The 26179-nt window shown below is 52.8% G+C and overlaps 1 protein-coding gene across 2 annotated transcripts in view; it reads right to left on the reverse strand.

Annotated features, from left to right (window-relative positions):
• The window catches only part of BMP7 (bone morphogenetic protein 7), a 92271-nt gene extending 66514 nt beyond the window's left edge, over window positions 1–25757 (reverse strand). The window contains exon 1 of one of the 2 annotated variants that reach the window (XM_025470470.3): window positions 24774–25551. In XM_025470470.3, coding sequence (XP_025326255.1) covers window positions 24774–25191 — 418 coding nt within the window. In that variant the 5' untranslated portion in view covers window positions 25192–25551. Of the gene's footprint in view, window positions 1–24773 lie in introns of both variants that reach the window. The other variant, XM_025470471.3, reaches the window with a different exon arrangement.
• Window positions 25758–26179: the final 422 nt, after the last annotated feature.

A 26179-nucleotide genomic window follows, 5' to 3' on the forward strand; every position in this document is an offset into this window, starting at 1 on the left:
ATGCTCCTGTGGACATGGGTAGGCAAATGTCTCCTCCGAGCCCCGCTTTCAATTCTCTTGGGTGGTGGAACTACTGGACCATATGGCAATCCTATTTTTAATTTTTTGAGGAATGGCCATACTGTTTTCTGTAGAAGCTGCACCATTTTACAGTCCCACCAACCGTGCGCCAGGGCCCCAAGTTTTTTCCACATCCTCACCAACAAGCACCGACCTGTTATTTTCTGATGTTTTGTTTTGTGTTGATAGTAGCCACTCTCCTGGGGGTGAGGCGGACAGTCACGATTATAAAGGCCCTCCCACCGTCCTGGAAGCCACATCACATGCGTCACATGCAACATCTGGTGGAATCCTTATAAAATCCCCGCTCAGAGGCAGGCACGTGAGTCGTGTCCGTCTTACAGATGAAGACACTGAGGCTCAGAGAGGCAAGGTCACTTCCCCAGAGCCACACGGCGGGTCTGAACCCCCACACGGTCTTCCCCACTCGGCCGTGCAGACTCTCTCCCAGACACCAGACACCGCCAACATCCCAGCCGTGGAGATAATCACATAAGGACAACTCTGAAGGACAGCGAGCTCTTGGCCCACAAGTCACACTGACAACAGCAATCTCCTTAAAAGCTGCACTCCGTAAAGACTGCACGGGACTCAGGTCCCTCTTCGGATTGTAAGTTTTGCGCCTGCCCAAGGCCAGAGTCGCCCTCGAGGGAAGGTGCGACAGCTTGAAGACGGCCTAGCATTAACCTGTCTCCCCATCCTCCCTCCGCAGCCCCCCACATCAGGGCGGGGGGCAGGGCCCTGCCGGGCGGAGGGCACACAAGCAGCATTGTCTCCCCTGCCCCCTGTACTGCCGCTTCAACTCTCGAACTTTCCACCAAATACTTGGGCTGCCAACGAGACCACCTGGAGTCCCAGCGCCGGGCGCTCCGAGAGGGTCTTCGGAGACACTGCCTCCTTGTTCGATGCCCAGCGACGCAGGCGCGGAGGCCAGGCGGCTGGCAGGCCAGGCATCTGTCATCGGGGCCGCGGCCCAGATGTGGGTGGGGGTGGGGCCGGGAATCACTGTACCGCAAGATTAAACGCTTCAGTGTCAACATGTGCGCCGCGTTGCCCGAACAATGTTATCATTGTGAATTGAATGGACCAAAGGGTTTAGGGGATGGGGTGGAGAGAGGGGAAAAAAGATGGGTTTAATTATCTCTAGGGCCGAAGCCAGTTGTTTGCCTAAAAAGACCCAGACGCTGGTCGAGCTGAAAAGAAAAATGGGCTGTAAGCACACGCGGATCCTCCGGCCATAAACCGAGGCAGCCCTCCCTCCTCCACGGGCGCCCAGCTCCGCGGGGGCAGGGGCCCACCCCAGGGCCCCCTGGGTCCCCAGCTCATCTGCGGCCAGTTGAAAAAGAGGGAGAAGAATGGAAACTGGCTACTATTTTCAGCTCAACTAGTCATTGGCAACCGGGGTGATCTCGTCCTCCCTGCCACCCCGCTGAGGGGTGTTGGGCAATGCCTGGATGCATTTCTGTTTGCCACAACTCGGGGGGGGGGGGGGGGGGGTTGCTACTGGCGTCTAGTGGGTGGAGGCCAGGGACGTTGCTAAACATCCTGCAGTGCACAGGCCGGCCCCCCACCGCAGGGAACGGCCCAGCCCCCACTGTCAATCATGCCACGTGGAGAATCCTTGAGCAGACAAGCAGATCAACCTCAAGAGCGCCTGGGAACCTGCGTTTGCACCCCATCCAGGCTCTCACCGAGGTGGGTGGGTCCCCAGGCTCAGTGGGTCTCAGTTTTTCCCTCTATAACAAAGGGATGGATTTGGGGCGCCTGGGTGGCTCAGTCAGTTAAGCATCCGCCTTTGGCTCAGGTCATAATCCTGGGGGTCCTGGGATCGAGTCCCACTTTGGGCTCCCTGCTCAGTGGGGAGTCTGCTCCACCCTCTCCCTCTGCTCCTCCCCATTTGTGTTCTCTCTCTCGCAAATAAATAAAATCTTAAAAAAAAAAAAAAAAAAAAAACAAGGGATGGATTTAACTGGTCTCGCCCCCTCCCCATACTTGTATTAGGTTGTACCAGAGAAAGTCACCAACACTCTATCAATCTTGACCTGTATGGTTCAGCCTAATACCTCCAAACTTGGATTCCATATCTGTGCTTCCAGCATGACAGCCACTAACCACGTATGTCGATGAGCACTGGAGACGTGGCTTGGGTGGCTGGGAACGGAGTGTTCACCTTTATCCTGGTGTGATTCTCTGGATCTAAATGGCCACGTGAAGCTAGTGGCTCCTGTATTAGCACAGATACACAATATTCCCATCATGCCAGAAAGTTCTATCGGACAGCAATGCTCTACAGTATCAATGTGCTGGCTTCTTAGAGCAACAAGATGATACATAGAGCTTACTGCAAACCAGGGTCTGAATACACACTCTCAGAGGCACAAGAGGGGTTCACCCCACCCCATCCCACCCCAAAGACACTGTAAGAAATTCCATGGAAGCTTGGAGCTGTGCATGAGGGCTGGGATGGAAGCTGGTGACTCCGTGGCTCTCAGTTCTGTCCGTAAACAGGCATGACGACCCCTGCTCTGGTTACAGGACCCCTGGGAACCTGTCACTTGTGAGTGACATCGTGATGGATAATCATCAGACACACCAAGTTCTGGAGCCCAGGGCAGGGGCTTTGCTCCAGGTCTACCCTGAGCACCCCAGCCCCTTCCCTCTTGCTGGGCTGGGCTCAGCCTCATGGTCACAGCCCCACAGGGCCGCCGTCCCTTAACATCCCCTCCCTGCTAGCCCGTCCTGTTTCCCTCCTAGAACTTAACTGCTCTGATTATCTTATTGATTGGCCTGCTGACCTATTTCCTGTCTTCTCTTCTAGATTTTACCTCCAAGAGAATACAAACTGAGCAAGGGCATAGAACAAAGCAGGTTTCAGCCGTGGAGCTATGCTGGGGTGAGAGAGTCCCAGCTCCACGGCCCATCCAGGGGGCTTAGCAAGTTACTTCTCACCTGTGAAATGGGAGGATGATAATACTTATTTCATCAGGCTGTTGTTGGGGTAAAACAGACAAGGGATTTGCAAACACCAGCGTGGCCCAGAATCACCTAGGAGCTCGTCAACACAGAGACCCCTGGGGCTGACTCCCAGCATTTTGAATCCAGGGGGCCTGGGGTGGAGCCTTCAAAACCAGCATTTCTAACACACTCAGGGGATGCTGATGGCCTGGGGACCCCACTCTGAAAATCACTAGAATAGAGGCTGTCTGTGGAGTCCCGGGAGGTCGACGTGAGCTGTCACTATGTGGTTCTTCTCCACTGTTCCATCTGCTGGACTCACCTGCCTGGCACTTGGCAGAGTCTGGAGTATCTCAGTGGAGAGGCTTCAGGAACGTCCCCCGCAGGCCCCCTCGCCTCACTCTGCTCAAGGAGCGCTGGAAAACTGGGGCCTCAGGTGGGCCAGGGGCCTGACGGCCTGGGTTGGAGCACAGGCTCTGCCAATCACCAGCAGAGACTCAGGACAAGTTACCCATCTTGGGGAGGCTCAGCTTCCCTCCTCTGTAAAATGGAGACATTAAGGCCTCCAGTTTGGGGGCCTTCTGAGAAGTCAAGGACACAGAGGCTAGCAATCACGGGGCGTGGGAGGGGGGACGCATGTGCCTTGACCAGAGCAGGCCCCAGGAGCGGCTGGCGGCGGGGAGGGGGCTGCTGCGGGACAGGAGGGTGCCTCTCCAGACCTCCCCCCAAAGCAGCCAGAGAGATTCCTGGGTCAGCTGGCAGGCACAGCTGGTTTAAGGTATTTTTGAAGCAAATCAAACCAAATGAGAATTTATAATCCTTCCTGAGGTCTGGGTTCCATCAAACCCAAACTCATTAGGCCCGGGCTATACAGGTGCAGCTACGGAAGAGATGGGTCTGCGTTTCCTCCGTGCCGGGCTCCCGTCTCCCTTTCAAAATAAGAGTTTCTCTAAAGCCCTGCACTTGGGCCAAAACACCACAGAGCCATCTGCACTCAGGATGGTGCGGAGGTGTGCAAAGCCTGTGCCAGGGGCTGGCGGGCTGGTTCGCTGGAAACCAGCAATCTTCAGGAGCCTGAGGCATTTGATATTCAAAGTTTTTTTTTTTTTTTAAATTTATTTTTAAGTCATCTCTAACACCCAATAAGGGGCTCGAACTCATGACTCTGAGATGAAGAGTCGCATGCTCCACCGACTGAGCCAGCCAGGCAGCCCGATGTTCATATTTTCCACCAGCTGAATGAACTCAGATTCCCAAGCCGAACTACAGAAATAGCCTCCACATCGCAGCCTTGTCCTCTGAACCTATTTCTGGTAAGGGAAGGAGAATCAGCAATCAAACCAAAGAATGGCTTCGAAATCTGCGGCATGTGATCAGGAGAGGTGCAGACGGCTTGCAAAGTGAGTCTCCAGCTTGCATGACGCAGTTCTAAATGGGGTCGTCTTATAAATCACTGGAAATGACTAACAATTTAAGAGAATTCCTGTGCAATTAAACTTTTTTTTAAAAGATTTTATTCATTTATTCATGACAGAGGCAGAGACAGAGGCAGAGGGAGAAGCAGGCTCCCTACAGGGAGCCCCATGCAGGACTCGACCCCAGGACTCCGGGATCACGCCCTGAGCCAAAGGCTGAGCCACCCAGGCGTCCCCCTGTACAATTAAATTTATATAAAGCTTAAAAACAGGCGAGGCTCATCTATGCCATTACAAGACAGGACAGTGAGCGCAAAGGCGGCTCTGGGAGCCGATTGTGTCCTGTTTCTGGATTTGTGCACTGCTCTGTACACATTTACACGTCAATAAACAGTGTTAGTAGCAAATGTCGGCTGGCTTTATCCACCTTCAGTTCAACATGAAAAGTATTTGTTCCTTTATCTCCTCTGTTGTGAGAGGTATGATCAATGTCATGGCAGCTCTTTGGGGGAAAAAACTACCTTTATCAATGTTAAGACGTTTTGGTTTCAGAAACAATGATAATCAAAGAAATGGGGGTTTGATGCCTGAAGCAGACATTTATGTGGCCTCCTACTGCCCTCACACAGGACCTGCCCACTAGCAAGGCTGTTTACTAACTGGCTCCAAACCCAGCCTTTGAGCCTGAGGAGCACTTCGGGATCAAGTTTAAGAGGCAGGGCTCAGGAACTGGATCTCTGAATTTATTTTTTTTTTTAATTTTTTTTATTTATTTATGATAGTCACAGTGAGAGAGAGAGAGGCAGAGACACAGGCAGAGGGAGAAGCAGGCTCCATGCACCGGGAGCCCGACGTGGGATTCGATCCCGGGTCTCCAGGATCGCGCCCTGGGCCAAAGGCAGGCGCCAAACCGCTGCGCCACCCAGGGATCCCGGATCTCTGAATTTAAATTCACATCCTGGCTTTATATCCTAGGCCAGCTACTTTACTTCTCCGTGCTCAGTTTTCTGGTCTATAAAATAGGGAAGGATAAGGATGGCCTCCCCCTGAAATGGTGGCCACGAAAATTCACGAAGTTAATTTAGGTAAAGAGAACCAAGGGTGTTTGGCACACAGTAAGCCCCTGACAAATGTTACCTACTTAGACGATCATCGTGATGGCTAACACTGCTCTAGCTGAATAGTTGCTATACCCCCAGGCCCTCGAACCACCGTAAGGGACCAGAACCTGACTCCCAGCAACCTTATTTACGTAGCGTGATCTACCTTCTAGAACTGATGTGGGCATGAACATGTGATTCACTGTGCCTAAGAGTCTCTCCCCAGAAATTTTAGTTGAGTTAAAGAGGTTAATCATGTCATCAAGAAGCCAAGTTCTGGGACCCCTGGGTGGGTCAGTGGTTGAGTGTCTGCCTTCCGCTCAAGGTGTGATCCGAGGGATCCAGGATCAAGTCCCTGCTTCTCCCTCTGCCTGTCTCTGCCTCTCTCTCTCTCTGTGTGTGTCTCTCATGAATACCTAAATAAATTAAAAAAAAAAAAAAAAAAGAAGAACCCAAGTTTCTTCTCTTTGCTCTGCCATTGTCTCCACGTGATATCTAATCCCTAGGCCTGTGGCCTCATGATCACAAGATGGCTGCCACGACTCCAAACATCACATCTTCACAGAACCACACTCAAGGCAGAAAGAAGAAGAAGAAGAGTACAGAGAGTTCTGTTTGCTCAGCTGTCACTCATCTGAAAGCAAAATATTTTTCAGGAGAACCACCTCCTATCCCATTCCTCCTCTAGCAAATTTCCTCTCGTGTCTCTCACTGGCTAGGACCGCATCCTGTGGCCATTCCACCCTGCTAGGGAAGTTGGGAAAGCAAGTATGTGGCTAGCCAGATAGTTGTAATTACAAGTTGCTGTGGGTGGCCTTCTTTCTCCCAATCGGCAGAGGAGCAGAGGAAGCCAGTGAGGCAGAGAGGCAAGAGGGGCTGTTCACTGACAGATGAGGGACACGGACAGAACAATACTTGGATTCTCTACGGGCCTGCAGCTTGCCGGCATGCCCTTTCCTCCGGCGTGGGAATGCACTGACTTCTTTCCCCCCCCAATTTAAGCTCGTTTGAATGGATTTATTTTGCCAGCAACCATAGAATCCTGTTTCATGTACTCTTGTTCACACCAAACACACACCGCCCAAAAAATTATCCCTGAAAATACCTTCTACCTCCTTCTCCTCTGATCATCCATTTTTTTTTTTTAAGATTTTATTTATTTATTCATGAGAGACACGGAGAGCAAGGCAGAGACACAGGCAGAGGGAGAAGCAGGCTCCCTGTGGGGAGCTCAATGTGGGACTCGATCCCGTGACTCTGGGATCACACCCTGGGCCAAAGGCAGATGCTCAACCGCTGAGCCACCCAGGTGCCCCTGATCATCCATTCTAACCGTGAACCCAAGGATGCGCTCAGACCCTCGCACGTTACTGTAATCTTGCAAACCAGCAGAAGCAACCCGGGACCCCAGAGCCCACCTGCTGGAAGAAGTAGTTTCAGGCTGTCCGTGGGCACACGAGGTTCCACCGGGACCGGCGGACCTTCCTTCCAGGCAGCCCCCCTCCCTTGGCTTAGCAAACCACGAGATGCACATTCTTGTGACGCCTTGAGGATCTCCATCTATTCGTCCCCTACCCACAGGGCACAGGAGCCACCTGTCCCACAAGCACAACTCAATCCAAAGCCCTGGCCTGGCCTCTGCTTCCTCCCCAGGGGACGACAACGCCTGACCTTCCCGGGTCTCTCCTCAAACACCTGGGGTCCCCGTCGAAGGAGATCGGGAGGGCTGAGCTGGTAAAGTTTGTTTTCAGCAAACAACTGGCTGTTGGGCTGGAATCCTCTGCCGCCGTCGAAGTGAGGACCAGAGGGTCGTACACACTTAGGGGTTTGAGTGTCAAGAGAAGCTCAGGGTCTCTCCTCGGGTTGCAGGGGGTCTGAACCCATGTCAGCACACCACCAACCTTCCGCCTACATTCGCGAGCCGCACTCTTCATGTGGACACCAGAAACGAGCCGAGGGCCTCTGCCGTACAGAGGAGCAAAACCACACGTGCAAAGAACTCATGTAAATCCAACTATTCGGCAACAACGAGAAAGAGAAACAACCTAAATAATTTGGGTGTGGCTACCCTGCGACCACCTCCCATACACTTCTCCCTTTCATCCCTTCCCACCCTCCCTTGCAGCAATAGCTGGCCTTACCAACCAGCTGGGCTCACGGGACTTGAGAACTTTTCTAGACACTTGTAGGCAATGAAGAGCTAGGCAAGCAAGGAGAGCTCTTTGAACCCACCCCCTCCCTCCTGCCTTAAAGGTGCGATTATGTGAGGGTGTGATGTCTGGGGCTGTAGCAGCCGGCTTGTAACCATGAGGTAATGGGCGAGAGGAATTCGAGGATGGAAGCGAGACATAAACCTCAAGGATACCAAAGTGATATCACTGCGCCATGACTCCAAACTTGGAATCACCCCCCACCCCAAAGTCTTGCTGTTATAGGAGATAATATGTTTTTAATGCTGAAGCCACTGTTGGGCAGGTGTGTTCTGTGACGTAGAACACGTCCTAAAGGAGACGTCTGAAGCAGGGAGCGGGCTCTGGGAGGCATATACCTCACAGCATCGCCCGACCCTGAGGGTGATGCTAGTGGTTAAAGGTAAGCATTTGGATCCACTATGAATCCTGAACCTCAACCAAGGACATGACCTCATGGGCAGTGGAAGCAGCAGCAACGTGCCCGACCCCCAAGGAAAACTGGCTCCGAGATTCCACACAGAGCCAGCGTGTGTCCATCTAGCTCCAATGTGGCTTCTGAAGGGATTTTTTTTTTTAAGATTTTATTTATTTATTCACAAGATACACACAGAGAGAGGCAGAGACATAGGTAGAGGGGGGAGAAGCTGGATCCATGCAGGGAGCCTGATGTGGGACTCGATCCTGGGACTCTGGGATCATGCCCTGAGCTGAAGGCAGACGCTCAACCACTGAGCCACCCAGGCATCCCTGAAGGGATTTCAAGGGTAATTTCCACTCTGCTCAACTTCTGTCCAACCCACTGGCTACAGCCTAGCCCCACGGGAGGGGTGACTGCAACATCACAGGCCTCTTGTCAAAGTCTGCAATGGGGGGTGGGACATAGCTGGGGGGCTCAGTCGGTTGAGCATCCAGCTCTTGGTTTTGGCTCAAGTCATGATATTGGGGTCACAGGATCGAGCCCTGCATTGGGCTCCACACTTAGAGAGGAGTCTGCAATAAGGACTCTCCCTCTCCCTCCCTCCCCCAACTCGTGCTGTCAAATAGAAAAAGAATAAGTATTTTTAAAAAATCTGTAATGAGAGTTGTAAAAAAAAGAGAAGTATAATTTTTAAACTGTGGAGTCCACCTACAGAAATGCCGTCTTGGATACAAGGGCCCAGGCCAGGTTGAGAGAGGGATTCAAAAGTCCCCCGATCCCACACCCCGCAGAGTGTTGCAGCTGGCAGACCAGTGAGCACATCAGGGGCTAGCCCATCACCATGTTCACGGATGGGCCTAGAAGAGACTACAGCAGATGGTGCTCCAGAGGCAGCCCCGGGAGCGGCCCCCGTTTGCTGAGAGCTCCCTGTTACTATCTGGCTTGGTCCAGGGGCACTGAGCTCTGAGCCACGCTGCCTAACAGGATAACTGCTATGGACCGAACTGTGCCCCCCAAATTCACATGTTGAAGTCCTAACCTCAAAATGATGGTATTAAGAGATGGGTCTTCAGGAGATACTAGGTTTAGACGTGGTCATGAGCATAGGGGCCCCTGCAAAAGTTAGTGTCCCCCCAAAGAAGAAGAAGAGACTGAGGACACCTGGGTGGCTTAGTCAGTTAAGCATCTGCCTTCAGCTCAGGTCATGATCTCACGGTCCTGGGATCGAGTCCCGCAGCACGGTCCCTACTCAGTGGGAAGCCTGCTTCTCCCTCTGCCTCCGCTGCCCCCCCTGCTTGTTTTCTCTGTCTGTCTGTCTGTCTCTCTCTGTGTCAAATAAATAAAATCTTTTAAAAAAGAAGAGGAAGAGATTGGAGCTCTGGCTCCCAGCCTTGTGAGCATGGACGCAGCCAGTCATCTGCAAGCCAGGGAGAGAAGCAGATCCAACCACGCTGGCAGGCTCATCTCAGACCTCCAGCCTCCACAGCCGTGGGAAAATACATGTCTGTGCTGTAAGCCCCCGGGGGTACGTGCTCTGTTCTGGCCCAAGCTGACCAAGGCAGAAACTGAGGCCTTGAGCACCCTTGTGTCACCCGCCTGAGGTCACACATCAGTGCCCAGGGACTCAAAGCCAGATGGACCTGCTGTCCCCAAAGGTGGACAAGAGACTGGTCGTGCCCCACCTCTGCTCTCCTCGCAGGTAGTAGCAAATGTGAAATCATGCTAACGGCTGGTGTGGGTAGGACCTCATTTAAGATGAAGAAATGGGAAACTCCTGGGTGGCTCAGTAGTTGAGCGTCTGCCTTCGGCTCAAGGTATGATTCCGGGGACCCTGGATCGAGTCCCACACGGAGCTCCCTGCAGGGAGCCTGCTTCTCCCTCTGCCTGTGTCTCTGCCTCTCTCTGTGTTTCTCATGAGCAAATAAAATATTTTAAAAACGAAGATGGAAATAAATTAAATAAATAAATAAACAAACAAACAAACTAAGATGGAAACGCCACCCCACTAACTCTGACATACATGGGATTCAGGGGGGAAAAAAATCAAAAAACAAAAAACAGGTAAAACTTTACTGTGAATTTTTCATTAATTAATTAATTAATTAATTAGGAATAGGCCAGTTCCCGGTAAAGTTTATAAATCTGAGGGGTTGTTTGTGCCCTAAGCTGGTGGGCACACGTAGAGCTGGGCCTGATGATGGTTCGGTGTTTCCTTAAAACTCTGCCTCGATAAAGACAGATTGTAATCGGCAAGAGGCAACTTTCTAGTATAACAGGATTGGTCGTACGAAAACCAGCTTCCTGGTTTATCTCGTGTCTGGGTAACACAGTTGAGCTTCCGGCTTCACCACGGGGTATCACAGCTAAGGGTGGACCACCCTCAACCCCAACCCTGCAGAGCTCAGCGGTGGGACACACGCACACCCCACTGTCACTCCCAGAGCGAGCCGGCGCATGTCCCACTGCCCTGGACACCCAGAGGAGCTGCACCCAGGCCTGGCACCTGCAGGCCACTCCCCCTGGTCCAATGTTCCTGGGCACCTGGCGCCTCGCAGGCACCGTACCTGGCTCTCCTGCCTCCACGCAGGGGACCCCCCCAGCTACCCATGAGGCAGGCACCAATATTAACACAAAGGAGGAAACGGGGACCCAGAAGATAATCACCTGCTAACAAGTCGCAGAAATAGGATTTAGAGTCATGGGGTCCGACCCCAGAGCCAGGCTTAACTACCACCTGAGATGTTTTAGGAGAATTAAAAAAAAAAAAAAAAAAAAGCAAAAAACAAAACATGGAGATGAGGCTACTAGGACCAGGCAAATTTAGGAAGAGCCAAGCACTGAGCTCCAGCACCCTAGTGGGGATACACGATGCACACCCCACGTTACAGATGCCGAGAAGCCATCAGAGCAGCAATCTGTTTAAAGCAGAGTTTCCTCGAGCTACAGGAGCCCCTCTGCACATCCAGGAGGACACAGGGTGCACTGTGTCACTGGTCGTCCGCAGAGGGGTAAGGAGGGCAGGTAAAATCAAGCTGTTTAAATTTTTATCCCTTCCCAGGTAGAGGGGCCGGGCAGTAAGCAGGGGTCAGCAAACTTCTCGAACGGGCCAGACGCTAAGTATTCCAGGGCTCTGGAGAACCTAGCCTCTGCTGCCGTGACCTCCCTCCCGCTGCAGGGGGAAAGCAGATGCAGATGATACATCAGTGAGCATGTCCCAATCAAGCCTTACAGATGCTGGAATTTGAATTTCATCTAATTTTCAAATGTCATGAAACATTATTCTTCTTTTGATCATTTATCACCCTTTTAAAAATTACGTAAAAACCATTCTTGCTCACAGGCTGTGCAAAAACAGATGGAGGTTTGGATTTGGCCCGTGGGCCGTGGTCTGAAGCCAGCAGCTTTTTTCTCTGCTCGGAGGAGCTCTGGCACTAGCTGCGATGCCCCTGCAAACACGAGGCTTCTCTGCTGCCCTCCCGCCCCCCGCCCATGAGTTACCTGCCCACAGAGGAGAACAGGTAAGAGAGGTTATTGCCCTAATTGCTCCTGACAAAAAAAAAAAAAAAGAGGGACCATTTTTAAGTGTGTCTTTAATCATCTTTTAGCATCAGGGAGCAAAAAGCATTGTAAAACCATCTTGGTTCCCAGGACATGATGCTTCTCTGCAGAGACGGGATCTCCATCTTCGTCCCGAGGGTGTTTCGAACCCAGGCAGGCCGTGATCCCAGGACAGGGCTCACATTTTGATCGCGATCTGTGTTCCTTTCACCCGGAAAATAATCCATCAGTCTAGAAATGCTGGCTTCCCCCGTTCACTGCCATGGGCCAGAGGGTTTGAAGCACAAGCTCTCAAATCAATTGCCAAGTTTGAGGAAAGTCACCCTCAACCGGCTGTTTGCAACTGGGGGCAGTTTTGCTCCCCGCCCCTCCCTCACCCCGGGGACACTGGCAACGTCTGGAAACATCCTTGACTATCCCAGCGTTGGGCTGGGGTGCCCCAGGCATCTGATGGGTAGGAGCCAGGGATACCGCCCCACGTCCAGTAACACACAGGACGGCTCGCACAACAGAGAACTGTCTGGCTAAAAATGTGATTGTGCCAAGGCTGGGAAACCCTGCCCTAAATCTGCCTTTAAAAAGCCATCTCCCAGGTCGTAGGGTGTTTGAGCCACAAGAGACCCAGAGACTTCTGGATCCCCTTTCCCATCCCCTCCTCCCCCACCACCCACCAAGTATATTAAGACAATGAGGAGCTCAGGGTTCGAGTTGGTATAAGGCAAGTAGCTTCATTTATTGTTTCCTCCTAAAGGAAATGACCAACTGGTGCCTCCACCCTATAAACATTTACTAGCCCTGGAAGGTTCTGAGGCCCCACTGCCATGTTTAAGGGCTTCTCTCTCAACAAATGTTAGGTCACGTCAGTCCGACGGTGGAACCTGAGAAAGGGGAAGATGATGGGGGCCTTTTACAAAGTTCAGGACCAGGAGGAAAACCGAGAGCCCTAACCCGACCTCCCCACCCCGTCTCTTGCGCTCTCATAAACGAATGTCTGCTTCACACCGGGCATCTTATGAACAGAGGCAGCAAGCATTTTAAAGGTCTCGGGGCTCAGCTGCACAGGGTTTTCATTTGCCAGCCGAGTCCCTGTCGTGCGAGTGGGTCTGCAGATTGATGGGTTATTGGCCCTTGGGGCACAAGACCCTGAACACACTCCAAGACTGGCTCTCCGGGAGGGTTTCCCGGTTCCTTGGGGTTTGGGGGGAAAAAAAAACATAATCACAAAGAAGGCAGAGGAAAAGTGTAACAAGCATCCGGGTGCCCACAACTGAGCATTAATGAGAGTTAATATCCCGGTTGTATCCTTTGCCGATAAACTCCTTGTTTTAGAAGAACTTCAGATTTACAGAAAAGTTGCAAAGATGCCGCAGAGATTAGGAGCAGGCTCGCCAGCTTCCCCCAGCGCCAACATCCACCAGAACCATGGGACACTTGTCAAAGCGAAGAAGTGCACATCACTGTTCATTTCCACTTACTATTAACTAAACTCCAGATTGTTTTTTAAATTGCACCAGTTTTTCCACTGCGGTCCATGTTCCGTTCCAAGATCTAATCCAGGATACCACATTGTACTTCCTAATGGCTTCTTAGTAAAAGAAAGAAAACCGTGAAGGGAACAGTCCGAGTTTATTTAAAATTTCTCCCTAATTGCATCCCACGCCGCGCCCCCCAACCCCCTTCCATCTCCCTAGAGGCAGCTGGCCTGAGTCCTGCTGCCCGTGTCACGTTCCCCTGGTGTGATCACGTATGTATGGCCCACGAATGACATATAATATTACCTGGTGCCCTCCTGAGTGTGTGTGTTTTGACACAGGGATAAATGGTTACACCCTAAGCGTCCTTCCACAACTTGCTCTGTCCCTCTTGACAGTGTCTGGAATCGGTATTGATACCTCAGAAAGAAGTCCTTCCATTCCCTTTCTGATTTATTATAAATTTACAAATAAATTTATTACAAATCTATTTCTCCAATCTCCTGTTCATGGGCACTTAGACTATTAATGATTTCATACTATTACAAACTATGCAGTATTTATTCTGGTATATCCATGGTCTTGATGGATATCTGTAGTGTCTTGAGGTATTGCTATGAAAATGCCAATCTCGGGATCCCTGGGTGGCGCAGCGGTTTGGCGCCTGCCTTTGGCCCAGGGCGCGATCCTGGAGACCCGGGATCGAGTCCCACGTCGGGCTCCCGGTGCATGGAGCCTGCTTCTCCCTCTGCCTGTGTCTCTGCCTCTCTCTCTCTGTGACTATCATAAATAAATAAAAATTAAAAAAAAATCTCTTTAAAAAAAAAAAAAAGAAAATGCCAATCTCCAGCTGCCTCTGGAGTTTTCCCATCCAAGGAGGGTGGGTGTCTGCAGGAGCCCCAGGACATGGCACTCAGGACGGGACCCTCAGCCCTGACTATTGTTTGAAGTCAGAGAGATGGCGGAGGGGGAGTGATGGTAAACGGGACGGAGAGTGAAAGAGAAAGGTAGGGCAGCCCTGGTGGCGCAGCGGTTTAGTGCCGCCTGCAGCCAGATGTGATCCTGGAGACCCGGGATCGAGTCCCACGTCGGGCTTCCTGTATGGAGCCTGCTTCTCCCTCTGCCTGTGGCTCTGCCCCTCTCTCCCTCTGTCTCTATGAATAAATAAAATCTTTAAAAAAAAAAAAAAAAGAAAGAGAAAGGTATACACTGCTCACCTCTATCTTCCCCTTCAGGACCCCAAGCCACAAGGTCAAGGGCTCGGTGTGTGCTTCAATGGCCTCAACACCACTGTCCTTGTGTGTCCCCCCCTTAACCCCCATTCACACACATCCACGGGAGTAGGAGGAAAGAGTGTATGGCTTTACCTTCAGAAAGAGCTGGGTTCGAGGGACGCCTGGGTGGCTCAGTGATTGAGCGTCTGCCTTTGGCTCAGGCGTGATCCTCGAGTCCCAGGATCGAGTCCCACATCGGGCTCCCTCATGGAGCCTGCTTCTCCCTCTGCCTGTGTCTCTGTCTCTGTCTCTCTCTCTCTCCCTCTGTCTTTCATGAATAAATAAATAAAATCTTTAAAAAAAAAAAAAAAAGAGCTGGATTCGAACGTCAATCCCACCACTTCCTCTCTAGGCAAGTTTGGGCTCCCACCAGTTCCTTCCTCCCTAAAATGGAAATGATCCCACTCGCTTTGCAGAATGCCGAGAGAATTAACCGAGAAGCCCCATAAAGAAGGGTACCACAAATCCATCACTGCTACGGAAAGATCTCAACCCTCCCACTTTATCACTATGATTTATTTCAGCGACGCATGTAGGTAAGGAAGGACTCTCTGAAGTCCGTTTCTAGATTCAGCCCTGCAAGATTCTTTCTGCCTGGACCAGGGATTGCCTCTGAGGGCCGGGAAGAAAAGGCAGCAATCCCATTCAGGGCAAGACTTCATGACGGGCAATCGCCTGCACGACCCACACAAACGCCAGCCAGGACCCGCACCTCTCCAGCCAGGACCAGAGTCAGCCTCCTCAATTCTCTGGGTAGTGAACCGGACTAGGGCTGAAGCATGCTTTTGCTGAAAGACCAGTCCCAAAGAGGCGAGTCATTTTACAAGTGGGAATAGAGAGAAGTGGTTATTCTTGCTGAACTATGTGAATACCTCGGTGATGCAGAAACTTCTAGAAACACTGGTCTCCAGGATGGAGGGGCAAGCACCTGGGGGGATGCTGGGGGGATCTGCTGGGATATGGGGAAAATACTACAATCATAATTATAATAAATTTCAAGGACTGATGGACATCAGGAAAGGTGGAAATTCATAATGGAGCTTTGACAAAAATCTCAGCATTAACTGGTGGATGAGACTGAAAAGAAAGGACCCCGTTGCAGCCAACAATCTCTGGGTTCCATTTCCATATTCTTCCCGGGAGACAGTCTTCCTACCATAGTGTGGCAGGCACTGGTGACATTTCCAGGGCTCCTTCCGGGGCTTCCCTCTCCAAGCCCAGGTTGATAGTTTCCCACCCACCTCTGGGCAGATGTGACTACCCGACTAGCTTTGACCAATGACATGGGAGGAGAAGTGGGGCATTCACGTCCAGGTGGAAATTTTAAAAGCCCAGGCACAAGTCACAGAGTCTTTCCCTCTGACACGGTGACCAGTGACATTCGAGAGGGTGTCAGCCCCATCAGCCAGGGGACCTGAGCACCCTCCCACCTGGCCAAAGTGCAGAGGCCCCTACGAACCCACAATGGAGCCATAACTTTATACGAGAGAAAAAACCTCTGTGGCTTTACCCCACCAAGACTGTGAGGTCTTTGTTATCACATGATGACTTCATTTGTGCCACACAGACAAATGAAGGATGAAAATAATCAAAACGTAGGACCAGGCCTTTAGCTCGCTGATCTCACACTGCCGAACCACGATTTTGAAAGACACCAAATTCTATCCATAACATTAACTCATTTGTGAGGGCAAAAAAATTTTTTGAAGATTTCATTTTATTCATTCGTGAGACACACAGAGAGAGAGGTAGAGACACGGGCAGAGGGAGAAGTAGTAGCTCCCCCACGGGGAGGCCAACGCAGGACTCGATCCCGGAACCCTGGGATCACTACCTGAGCCAAAGGCAGATGGATGCTTAACCACTGAACCACCCAGGTGCCTCTGTGAGAGCAAAATTGAATGTGTCTTGTTCATTAAAAGCATAATTTTGTCTGTCTTAATAATGACCAATTAGTTAAAATGTGATTAACATTCAAACTTTTATCTTGAGTGCCTCCTCCTTAAGTTTTATATTTTAGTCTACATTGTATAAAGTAAGAAAACTAGACTACAGCAGTAGGATTTATTTCTGTTTAGGGCAAGGACCCACAAACTTACTGGCGGGGATGAAATCACAAAGCATTTAGAAGATGCTGCCTTAGAACAAACACCTTCAACGCATCCATGCACATGAATAGCCAATATCTGAGCACCTCCCGTGCCATGAGAATTTGGCGAGGCAGTGCAAGAACAGGATAGTAAGAACGTCTGAAAAAACAGTCAAGAAAGGAGTCCTTTATCAAAGGCCAAACACAAGTCATTGAAACCACAGAGTAGCTCACTTGCCTCTGTTGGCAACGTTACATTGCCGGGCAGATGAGCACTGGGACGGGGATAGAATCGGTCTAAGCCGACTGTCACGCTAAGTGTTTAGATTTTATTTTTTCATTTTTTTTGCAAACTACATAAAAGCAACAGAGAGGCTGGCATTACAAGACAGTACAGGCCTAACTCTGATGCTTAAAAACACGCAAGTCCTCGATTTTGGAAACAGTGCAAGTTTTCATTCACAGCCAAATTTAATTAAGCCAGACAACAAAAGATTGGAACTTGAAAGCTACTCTGGGGAGATAAAGATGTGAAAGAATAACACGTGACCTCAAAGATGCAGGGAAACCTAATACTCACCGAGTCAGATTTTTCAAACAGTACAGAAAGAGCTGAAGGGAATTTACGGGAAGCCTTGAGTGATTAAGCCCACCCCTTGTCTCGGGCCCTGGAGACGTTCTCTTTCGTCCCTCCTGCCCCCCCACCCCCAGGGTCTCCAGAGGCTTCTAAACGCACTGAATGCACATGGGGCTTTGTTGTGGCCTCACCCCAGCCGGGGGAGTTGGGGGGCAGCCTTGCACCTGCTCCAATAAAGAGTGGGGAGGCTGTACTGTTCTGTTAATGAATGCTTTGGGCTTGTCACTCCCTTGAAGGAAAAGACAATTTGTACTTTGACCATCTTCCAGAAGGGGTGGGAAGAAATACTTCAGTCATGTGCTTTTTTTTCTTTTTATTTATTTATTTTTTTTGAAATTAAAACTTTTGATTTTGGAATACTTTTTGACTTAGAGAAAAGTTGCAAATACAGTACAGAGAGTTCCCTCTGTACCCCTCACTTTGAGTTTCAGTTTGCCTAGTAGTAAAATTTTTAAATACCTATAGATGCTAAAAGCAAGGGAAGGAGCATTATACTCTATTTATCCTCAAATAAGTTTGGTGTTCTCTTTAAAAAAAAAAAAGATTTTATTTATTTATTCATGACAGACACAGAGGCAGAGACACAAGCAGAGGGAGAAGCAGGCTCCCCGCAAGGAGCCCGATGTGGGACTCAGTCCGGGATCCTGGGATCACACCCTGAGCCAAAGGCAGACACTCAACCGCCAAGCCACCCAGGCGTCCCTAGTGTTCTCATTCAAATTCCAAAGATCTCTGAAAGAGGGAAAGGTGTGTGTGCAAATACACATTTTGGGGGCCGTTTTTTTGACATCTTCAAAATAACGTGGGTGGCTTAATCTCAACATTTTAAGATTAAGTATTTAAAAACTGCTATTGAAAAAAAATAATGATAAATTTTAAAAAATTAAAACTGCTATTGGGGGCACCCGGTAGCTCAATCAGTTATGACTTGGACTCTTGGTTTCGGATCAGGTCATGATCTCGGGGGCCTGAGATTGAGCCCCATATACCTTGCACTCAGCGGGGAGTCTGCTTGAGAGTGTCTCTCCCTCTCCCTCTGCCCCTCCCACTCATATGCTCTGTCTCTCTCTCTCTGTGTGTCTCAAATAAATAAAATGAAACTTTAAAAACCGATATTTGGACCGGTATAGCAAAGTGAGTAGTGATGTGGCCACCACAATAAAAACGAGAGCTACGATTTATTGTGCACCTACTGGTGCGAGACTCTACGCACCCATGTTATGATTTTGGCTTCATGAGGGAGCAGTTTATTATCCAGCTTTCTCTGAGACAAACTCAGAGACGTCAAGTAAGTTGTTCAAGGTCACACAGCTAATAGGCACCCACAGTGGAAACAGACACATGGATTTAAGCTGCCTCGAAAGAGAATCGCTGTAGATGCCGGTCCATTCTCCCTCGCCAAGTCACACCCTCGGCTGTCACCGAGAACTTCCGTTACACGGCAGTGAAGCCCCCCAACCCCCCACCCCATATATCACCCAGAATTAGCTGCAAAGTGTCAGGAAACTTGGCCAGGCAGCCCCAAGCATCAGCGAGGGCTGGAAGCCTTCACTGTGAAGCCCTTTATAGAAAGCCGCAGTTGGCAGCCCCCTCTCCTGCATGGGAACAAATTAACATTGGCATTCCAAACACAGGAAAGGAAGGAAATTGGAAACACAGTTTATACTTGGCCAGCCCTTTGAAATACTGTACCATGCTACCGACATCAATTAATGGAAAGCAGGGTTGTGCTGAGAGGCTCTGGTTTGGAAATGCATTAACACACGTTAAACATGTTTGTACAGGAACCGGATTATAAGCACCCTAGCTCCAAAACAATAAAGCAATTACCCTAAAACTGGTGCTCTCCGAGTTGTCATTAATTCAATCCACCCCACGCGGATCAGCAGAGGCTTTGCGCGGCTCCCAACAATGCCTTCTGCCACAAATGCTGAAAGGACGCATCGCACAGGCGTCTCCGAGCTGCACATAAGTAAGTGTCAAACTTCATGCGCTCCTCGCATCCCCCCCAAATCATAAACACTCCACTGGGGTGGGGGGAGACGCGCACAGCGGCGGCCCTGGGGTTTGTCCCCGCGGCCACTCCACGCTGGGTACGCGCCATCTCTCGCCCGGGGAAGGTCAATGACCAAATATCTGTTCCAGATTAAGAAATACCAAGTCCCATTTTTGTCAAATATTATTTGTCAAGTGCCAGTCGCTGCAGACCCCAGAATTCAATTGCAGCTGAACACACAAGCTAATACCAAACGGTTCACATAAGAGCCGTGGTCATACGTGGGATCGTTTGCAGCGAAGGAACCCCCCCCCCCTTCCTCTATAAACTGTTTCAGGAATTGGAAAGAAAAGCATCTGAAGCTCTGGAATAAATAAAGTACTGTGCCTTGAGCCGCCCCGTGCAAAAGACCCAGCACGCCGGGAGCGAGGACTTAAAAGGACCAAAAAGGCAAGTGCCCGCTTCACGATTTTGTAAGAGTGCCCGAGAGGAAAGATCGTAGAGGATGTGGGTGATTCTCGACGTTTCTGGCTCACGACGAAAGCATCGGCTGGTTGCTGGCCAGCCCAGCCTCCCCCCGGGGCCCTCGCCCACGGCTGTGCCCACCTGCGCGGGGCACCCGGGGTCCCGGGGACGTTCCAGGCGCCCCCGCCCTGCTCCCGCGCCCCGGTGACGTCACCCTGCAGCCCCACGCTGCTCTGGGACCCATCAAGTCCGAGCAATTTGGGTGTGTAAAGCTAAATGTGTTATCATTTTCACCACAAATTAACAGTTTCTATGTAAATATTGGTATTTCCTCACCCCATGAAGGCGAGAGGAGGCAAAATGGCACCGGCGCATTTGATTTAAACTAATTAAAAGCAGAGGGTCATGCAATTCAATATATTGATTTTACCAGTGGGACTTAAGTCTTTTATAATAAGTGTACACAGCTGCAGCACTCTCCCACCACCACGTTTTAAAGGCTAATCCTCGCATTCCTTCTGACAATAACATGACAGGTCCCACACATCCCTGACTGTGCCCTAACCCCGGTGACACTGCCAGAGTGCATTAAGGCGAAGCGTTGCAGCAGCCTGCCAAAAACAGTGTGTCGACAGCCCCCAGCTAGGTCTGAAGAGTGATTGCAAAAAAATTAACATGGCCAGCCATTCGGGCTCTCCATTCAAAATATTCATCCGGCAAAATGGATGGGCAGGCTGGGGAGGGTGGGGACTGGGGGAGCGTTAGGACACTCTGATGCTTGCGATGGGCCAAATATGACCTTACCCAATAGGGAAAAAAGATATTAAAGCGATAGGGGTGATCAATCAACTTAGATGGGACTCTCCCCGGAATGAAGTCATCACTTGCCTCTGAGTTCAGCGGACATGTGATATTCGCTCACATTGCAGGCATTCCGGCGGTCAGGGGATCGGACACCAGCTGTGTTTATCTCGCGGAGGTCTGATAGCCCTACTACGCGATGAAAGGCCCCTGAGCCGCGGCTCACAGGCCCCTTCTTCTCTCGGGGCATTCACAGAATCATCCCTTTACTGCCCGGAAATCGATCTTTATCTGGGCCGCCTCCCTTGCACCTTGGATGGACCACTACGCAACCAAACAGAGAGGCCCGGAATAAAAACCGAAAATAGCCACGCAGGCTGGCATCCGGGGCTGGGCCTTAACCTGCCTGTTTTCCAGAAGGCAAATATAAAGAAGATCAAAAAAGTTCAAATCTGGGTCACATACATCCTTGGGAAGGGAGGGGGGGACGGTGGGGGAGGGGGGACAGATCTTTGATTTAAGAACCAGGAAAGTGAGGTTTAAAAGAAGTGATTTTGAAAGGGTTGCTAAAAACACAGCTGTTGGTGCACTCCTCTAGCGAAGGCGCTCTGCAGCAAGCAAGAAAGCAGGGGGAAAGCCTGTGTGACATCTATATTAACCTCTGGCTGCTTACCAGTGAGGGCCGGCGCTCCAAGTGCTGGAATGTAGAACAGCCCCTTCCAAATTTTAACACAAGCCAGGTTACAGCTGCAAATGCCTGCAGCCCATGCTCCCTTCACGAAGCACTCCCTGAAGGAAATTTTTAAACTGTAACAGAATCTTTTTCTAATACTCTACAGTGGTAGGGCCTGTAAAGGGGCAAGAGGAGAGATCTTAATGCCAAACACTTGTCAACGAAAAGGACAGCCAGATGGTATAAAGCAAAGACTCCACAGCCTTCTCACTGCTCTTCGGCTACATTAACAAAAGCCACTTTTGTACACCGAGTCCAATAACGACCGGCTTCCAACTCCGTATTTTTTTTTTTTAATTTAGCTTCGAAGATTAAAACAAATTTGGTTCTTTCATAACCTGGGCCAGAGAGGAACATGCATCACACACCCCTAATGCCAGCCGGCTTCTTTTTGAAGATTCCAAAAGGAGCTGCTGGATTTCTCCAGGGGCGGGGGGGAATGGTTAGGGGGCTCTAGCTGATTCGGTCTGCAGAACTCACGTTGCCTGGGGACAATTTCAGAGAGGGTAGCCTGTTTTGAATTCCAAAATTAAGGCTACACAGAGGAGTCGGGGGCTTGTTAATCCAAACCAGTTTACAAATCTCGCCATTGAACTGAAGAGGCCCGGGCTGAGAAGAGGTGGGTCTCCCTCCGTGGCTCGGCGAGCATTACACGGGGCTTCATCGGACGGGCCACTCTTTGTCACAAGGTGGGGTCTGAAGTCCTCATTCTCAGCACCTGGTTTTGTCGTACATTCTCCTCTAGCTCCCTCTCTAGTTTAGATCCCGCTCCGCCTGGCAAAAAGCTTGAATTCCAAGGAGGAGGACTTATAGGAACAAAAACCAGTTTGGCTGCAGACAGAAGGAAGAATAAAGGCACCAGGTCTGCAAAAGCCTTCAGAATCTGGTCCGAGGTCCCCCAGGCACGGCAGGACAGCAGCGCTATGTGGCGGAGGAAGGAGGGGGCAGTAGAGAAAGTCAGCCTCTCCCTCAGCAGCCCCCCGAAGTCGCCCCAGGCCTCCACCCCCTCCACGTGTTACCCAAGTAAGGGTCTGATATGAACAAATGACATTTTCTTATTATTGGATAAAGTGTGAGACTTAATGCACCTTTAGAAAACTTTGCATGTTACAGATCAATTATGATTTGCAGTCCAAGGAAAAACAGTTGTGCTTCCTTAGCAAACTTAGCTTCCAGATTGGTCTCCTACGCACTCCCCTCCACCGCCACTACCACCCCCAAGCCCCTGCCATACAGAAATCCCCAAGCCCCAGACAGAATGGAAGAGACAGGAGCTTTACTCGTCCCATGCTGCTGCTGAGCAGAAATAAAGGCCACCCTTAAAGTGCCTACAGGAGGAGTCTTGCCAGACTGCAGGCCAGGTCTTCACCCAACCAATTACCTCGGGTTTTAGGGACAGCTAGGGAAAGAAAACAAGACCAGTGCACACTCTGTTAAAAGCCACTGCGCCATCTAATTTGGAGTGATGTTCCAGAAAGCACGACCTGAGAAAGTCAGGACTGTCCCACAAAGCCCAAAGCCAGCCCGACTGATTAAGAGGCTCAGACAAGCCGGTCTTTGTCCTTTCAAGATGAAAGAAATGGGGCTAACGGGTTGAAAGGTGTGTGTGTACAGCCAGAGGAGGAGAACCACCCAGCTATGGCCTTCCCAAACAAGTATCGGCTTGCTCCCACCACCGAGGGGGAGCAAATAGCTCTGCCCCAAGGTTCCCAGAGGCACCCAGTCAGCAGCCTCCTCCTCCTCTGGGGTGGGGGGAACCCCGGCCACACTGCTGGTCCACAGAAGCAGCAAGGTGATTTTTGGCACTGGGTTTGCAGAAGCCAGGGCTTACAAATGCCTTTTTAATGACCCCAGCCTGGCCCTGAAGGCCACCACTGGGACCTGCGGCATTCACTGAGACTCGTGGGTGGGTACCCAACAGGACAGAGGATACCACAAATCCCTCGCCAGAGAAAGGGCCTAGCCCCAGCTAACCACCAGCTTCTGGACACTACAGAGTGTGTCCTGCTTTAATTTACATATTAATTCATATATATTTATATATGTGTGTAAGTCTTTAGTTTCTGGTATAGGTCACACATACACGTTGCAAAAAAAAAAAAAAAAAAGAATCACACGGACAAAAGTGCAGACAATGAAAAATCAGAAATCAGACCCCAGCTCCCACTGCCCTGCCCCGCCCCCCAGTAAAACCTACTTCCAGTTGGCGGCGTCTTCTTCCAGGGGGGAACAGATGATATACAAGCGCCTACGTAACCTCACTGATCTGCACCTTGCTCTTTTCCACCTCATACATCTTGGAGATTGTTCTAAATCGGGACATATGGAGCTGCCTCCTTCTAACTGGCCGCTTAGTATAATTTAAACTTTCTTGAAGTTATTTTGGCATCTGAACCTCCCACCCCTTTCTCGCTGAAACTCGTTGCACTGTTTGATTTTCGGCTATTAGGAAGGACAGACGAAGGCGACCTTCTCCGCAGCTGGGAGCATCAGGGTGGGTCCCCGGCGCCCCGCGCCCCCACCCGCGCGCCCCGCGCCCCCAGCGAGGGGCTCCAGAATCACCGCCGGGGTGACGCGGCGTCCGTGGGCGTGACTCTGCGGTCTCGATCCCGTTCGGATTTTCGCCGCAAGTAGAATGAAATCGGCTCAGGAAACAACGCTATCGGGGCGTGTTATCTCGGAAACCAAATATTTGATCGCCAGCCCTGCAGCGCGCCGCCGGGGGTTAGTTTGAGCAAGCCTGGCGGACGTGCGTGCACGGAGGGAGGAGGAGCCCCCGCGCCCCCGCCTCGGCCCCCCCAGCCCCGGCCCCCGCGGCTCGGGTCGTCGGCGAGGTCCCCCGGCCGCCCCCCGCGGCGGCTGCTCCGAGCTCCGCGCCACTCCATCGCCAAAAGCCGTGGTCTGCGCGCCACACGTGATAAACGCTGAAAATGGATTGTGCCCGCCCGGGACCTATCATTAAATATTTAAAATAGAAAGCTCGCCATGGCACCGTTTCTTCCCCAGCCCCCGCCAGGAGAGCTGAGAGCCAGGGGGCGCCGGGCCGCACGCAGGGCCCCCCCCCCAGGCGCAGGCGGCGCGCGGCACGCTCGGGCGGGCGCACCGCGAGGGCGCAGGTAGGGCGGGCCGGGGCGGCGAGGGGGCGCGGCGTCGGGGTGCCAGGTCCAGGCGGGGCCCAGGGGGGCCCCGAAAGGGCGGGAAGGCGGCTGCGCCCCGCAGGGCCCTTTAAATCCAGGTAGCCGGGGCGCGCGGGCCGGCACAGCTCACATGACCCAGCCCCGCGCTTTGAACTGAGCCGCGGCCGGCCCGGCGCCTCCAGCCCCGGAGGTGCGGCCGCCGACCTGACCCGGAGGGGGCTTCGGAGCAGCCCTCTCGTCCGCCGAGCCCCCCCCCACCCCAAGGCCGGACGAGCCCGGGCCGCCCTACCTGGGGGGCGCGCACAGCTGGGAGTCCGCCGGGGCTGGGGGTCGGAGCCCCCGGGGCGGGCGCTGCGCTTCTGCAAAGGGCCGCGAGCGTCAAGATGCAAGCAGCGGCCCCCTCCCCGTCCCAAAGCGCCCCTGGACCGAGACGCTGCCCCCACCCCCACCCCGCCTCCTGCCCTCACTCACCGAGGTTGACGAAGCTCATGACCATGTCGGCGTCGGTGAGGAAGTGGCTGTCTTGCAGGCTGGCCAGAGGGGGGCCCTGGGTGCTGAAGACGGCCTTGTAGGGGTAGGAGAAGCCCTGGCCGTCGGGCCCGCCGCCCTCCTCCACCGCCATGGCATTGTACAGGTCCAGCATGAACATGGGCGCCGAGTTGTGCTTGCCCTGGAGGTGCGGGCGCGGGCGGTGGGGCAAGCCCAGGATAGAGAGGATCTCGCGCTGCATCTCCCGCCGCTCCTGGCTGCGGAGGCGCCGGTGGATGAAGCTCGAGTGCACCTCGTTGTCCAGGCTGAAGTCGGCCAGGGCGGAGCGCAGCAGGAGCAGGGGCGCCCAGAGCGCCACGAAGCTGCGGGGCGCCGCGGCGCAGGGCGAGCGCACGTGCATCGCGCCGGCTCTACGCGCCACCCGGGCTCCGGGCCCCCGGCTCCGGGCCCCGCGCCGCCCCAGGTGGCGGAGGGGGGCAGGCGGCCGTCCGCGCCGCTCGGTCACTTGCTGCAGACGGGCCCCGCTGCGCCCGCGCCAGACATGGCCCCTCCCCGGCCGGCTGCGCTCTGCCCGGACCCCCGCCCCCCGCTCGGCGCTGGCCCCGGGGCCCCTCGCCCCGCACTCGCCCGGGCGCACCGCGGGGCTTGGAAACCGGCTGGAGGGAGCGAGCGGGCGGGCGGGCGGGCGAGGAGGCGGGCGCGGGTGGGAGGAGCAGCCAGCAGACCCGGGAGCCGCGGAGCGAGCGCCGGGGAGGCGGCGGGCGGCGGCGGGCGGCGGGCGGGCGAGCGCTCCTTCCTCCCGCTCCGCTCGCGCTCTGCCCTCGGGCGGCGGCGACCCGCGCTCTTCCGAACTCCGGCGCCGGGAGCAGGGGCCCCGGGCCGCTCCCCCAGCCGCGCGCGCCCTGGATCGCACGAGAGGCCGCCTCGGGAGCCCCAGACTGGTGCGCGCCCGGGCCTGGGAGGAGGAGGCGGAGGACGGGCTTCCAGGGGCCCCTCCCGCGCCCGCGGCCTCCCACCTGCCCTCGGCCCCGCCCTCCCCCCAGCTGCGCCCAATGGGTTCATTCATTCCTTCTACTGCGCTTTACAAATATTTACCGAGTGCCCACGGGGTGCCCGGCGCCCGGCCGAGCGCCGCGGGGATGCGGACGGGGGAATCCGAGCCGGCCCTGGCCTCTCGGGCTCGAGGTCGGGACAGGGAGGGAGGAGGCCAGAGCGACCCGTGGGATTCGTTTTGGGGCTGAGGTAGAAGAAGATGAGGGAGGGAGGGAGGGAGGGACGGAGGGAGGGGCGCAGCGCAGCAATCGGGAAGGCTTCCCGGAGGAGGAGACCCCGAGCCCCTCTCGTCCCTCTGCTCCACCAACTCGCCGTTTGCTCCAGCCACGCGGACC

Source organism: Canis lupus, chromosome 24 (assembly GCF_003254725.2).
Source record: "Canis lupus dingo isolate Sandy chromosome 24, ASM325472v2, whole genome shotgun sequence".
In the NCBI taxonomy this organism is placed as follows: domain Eukaryota; kingdom Metazoa; phylum Chordata; class Mammalia; order Carnivora; family Canidae; genus Canis; species Canis lupus.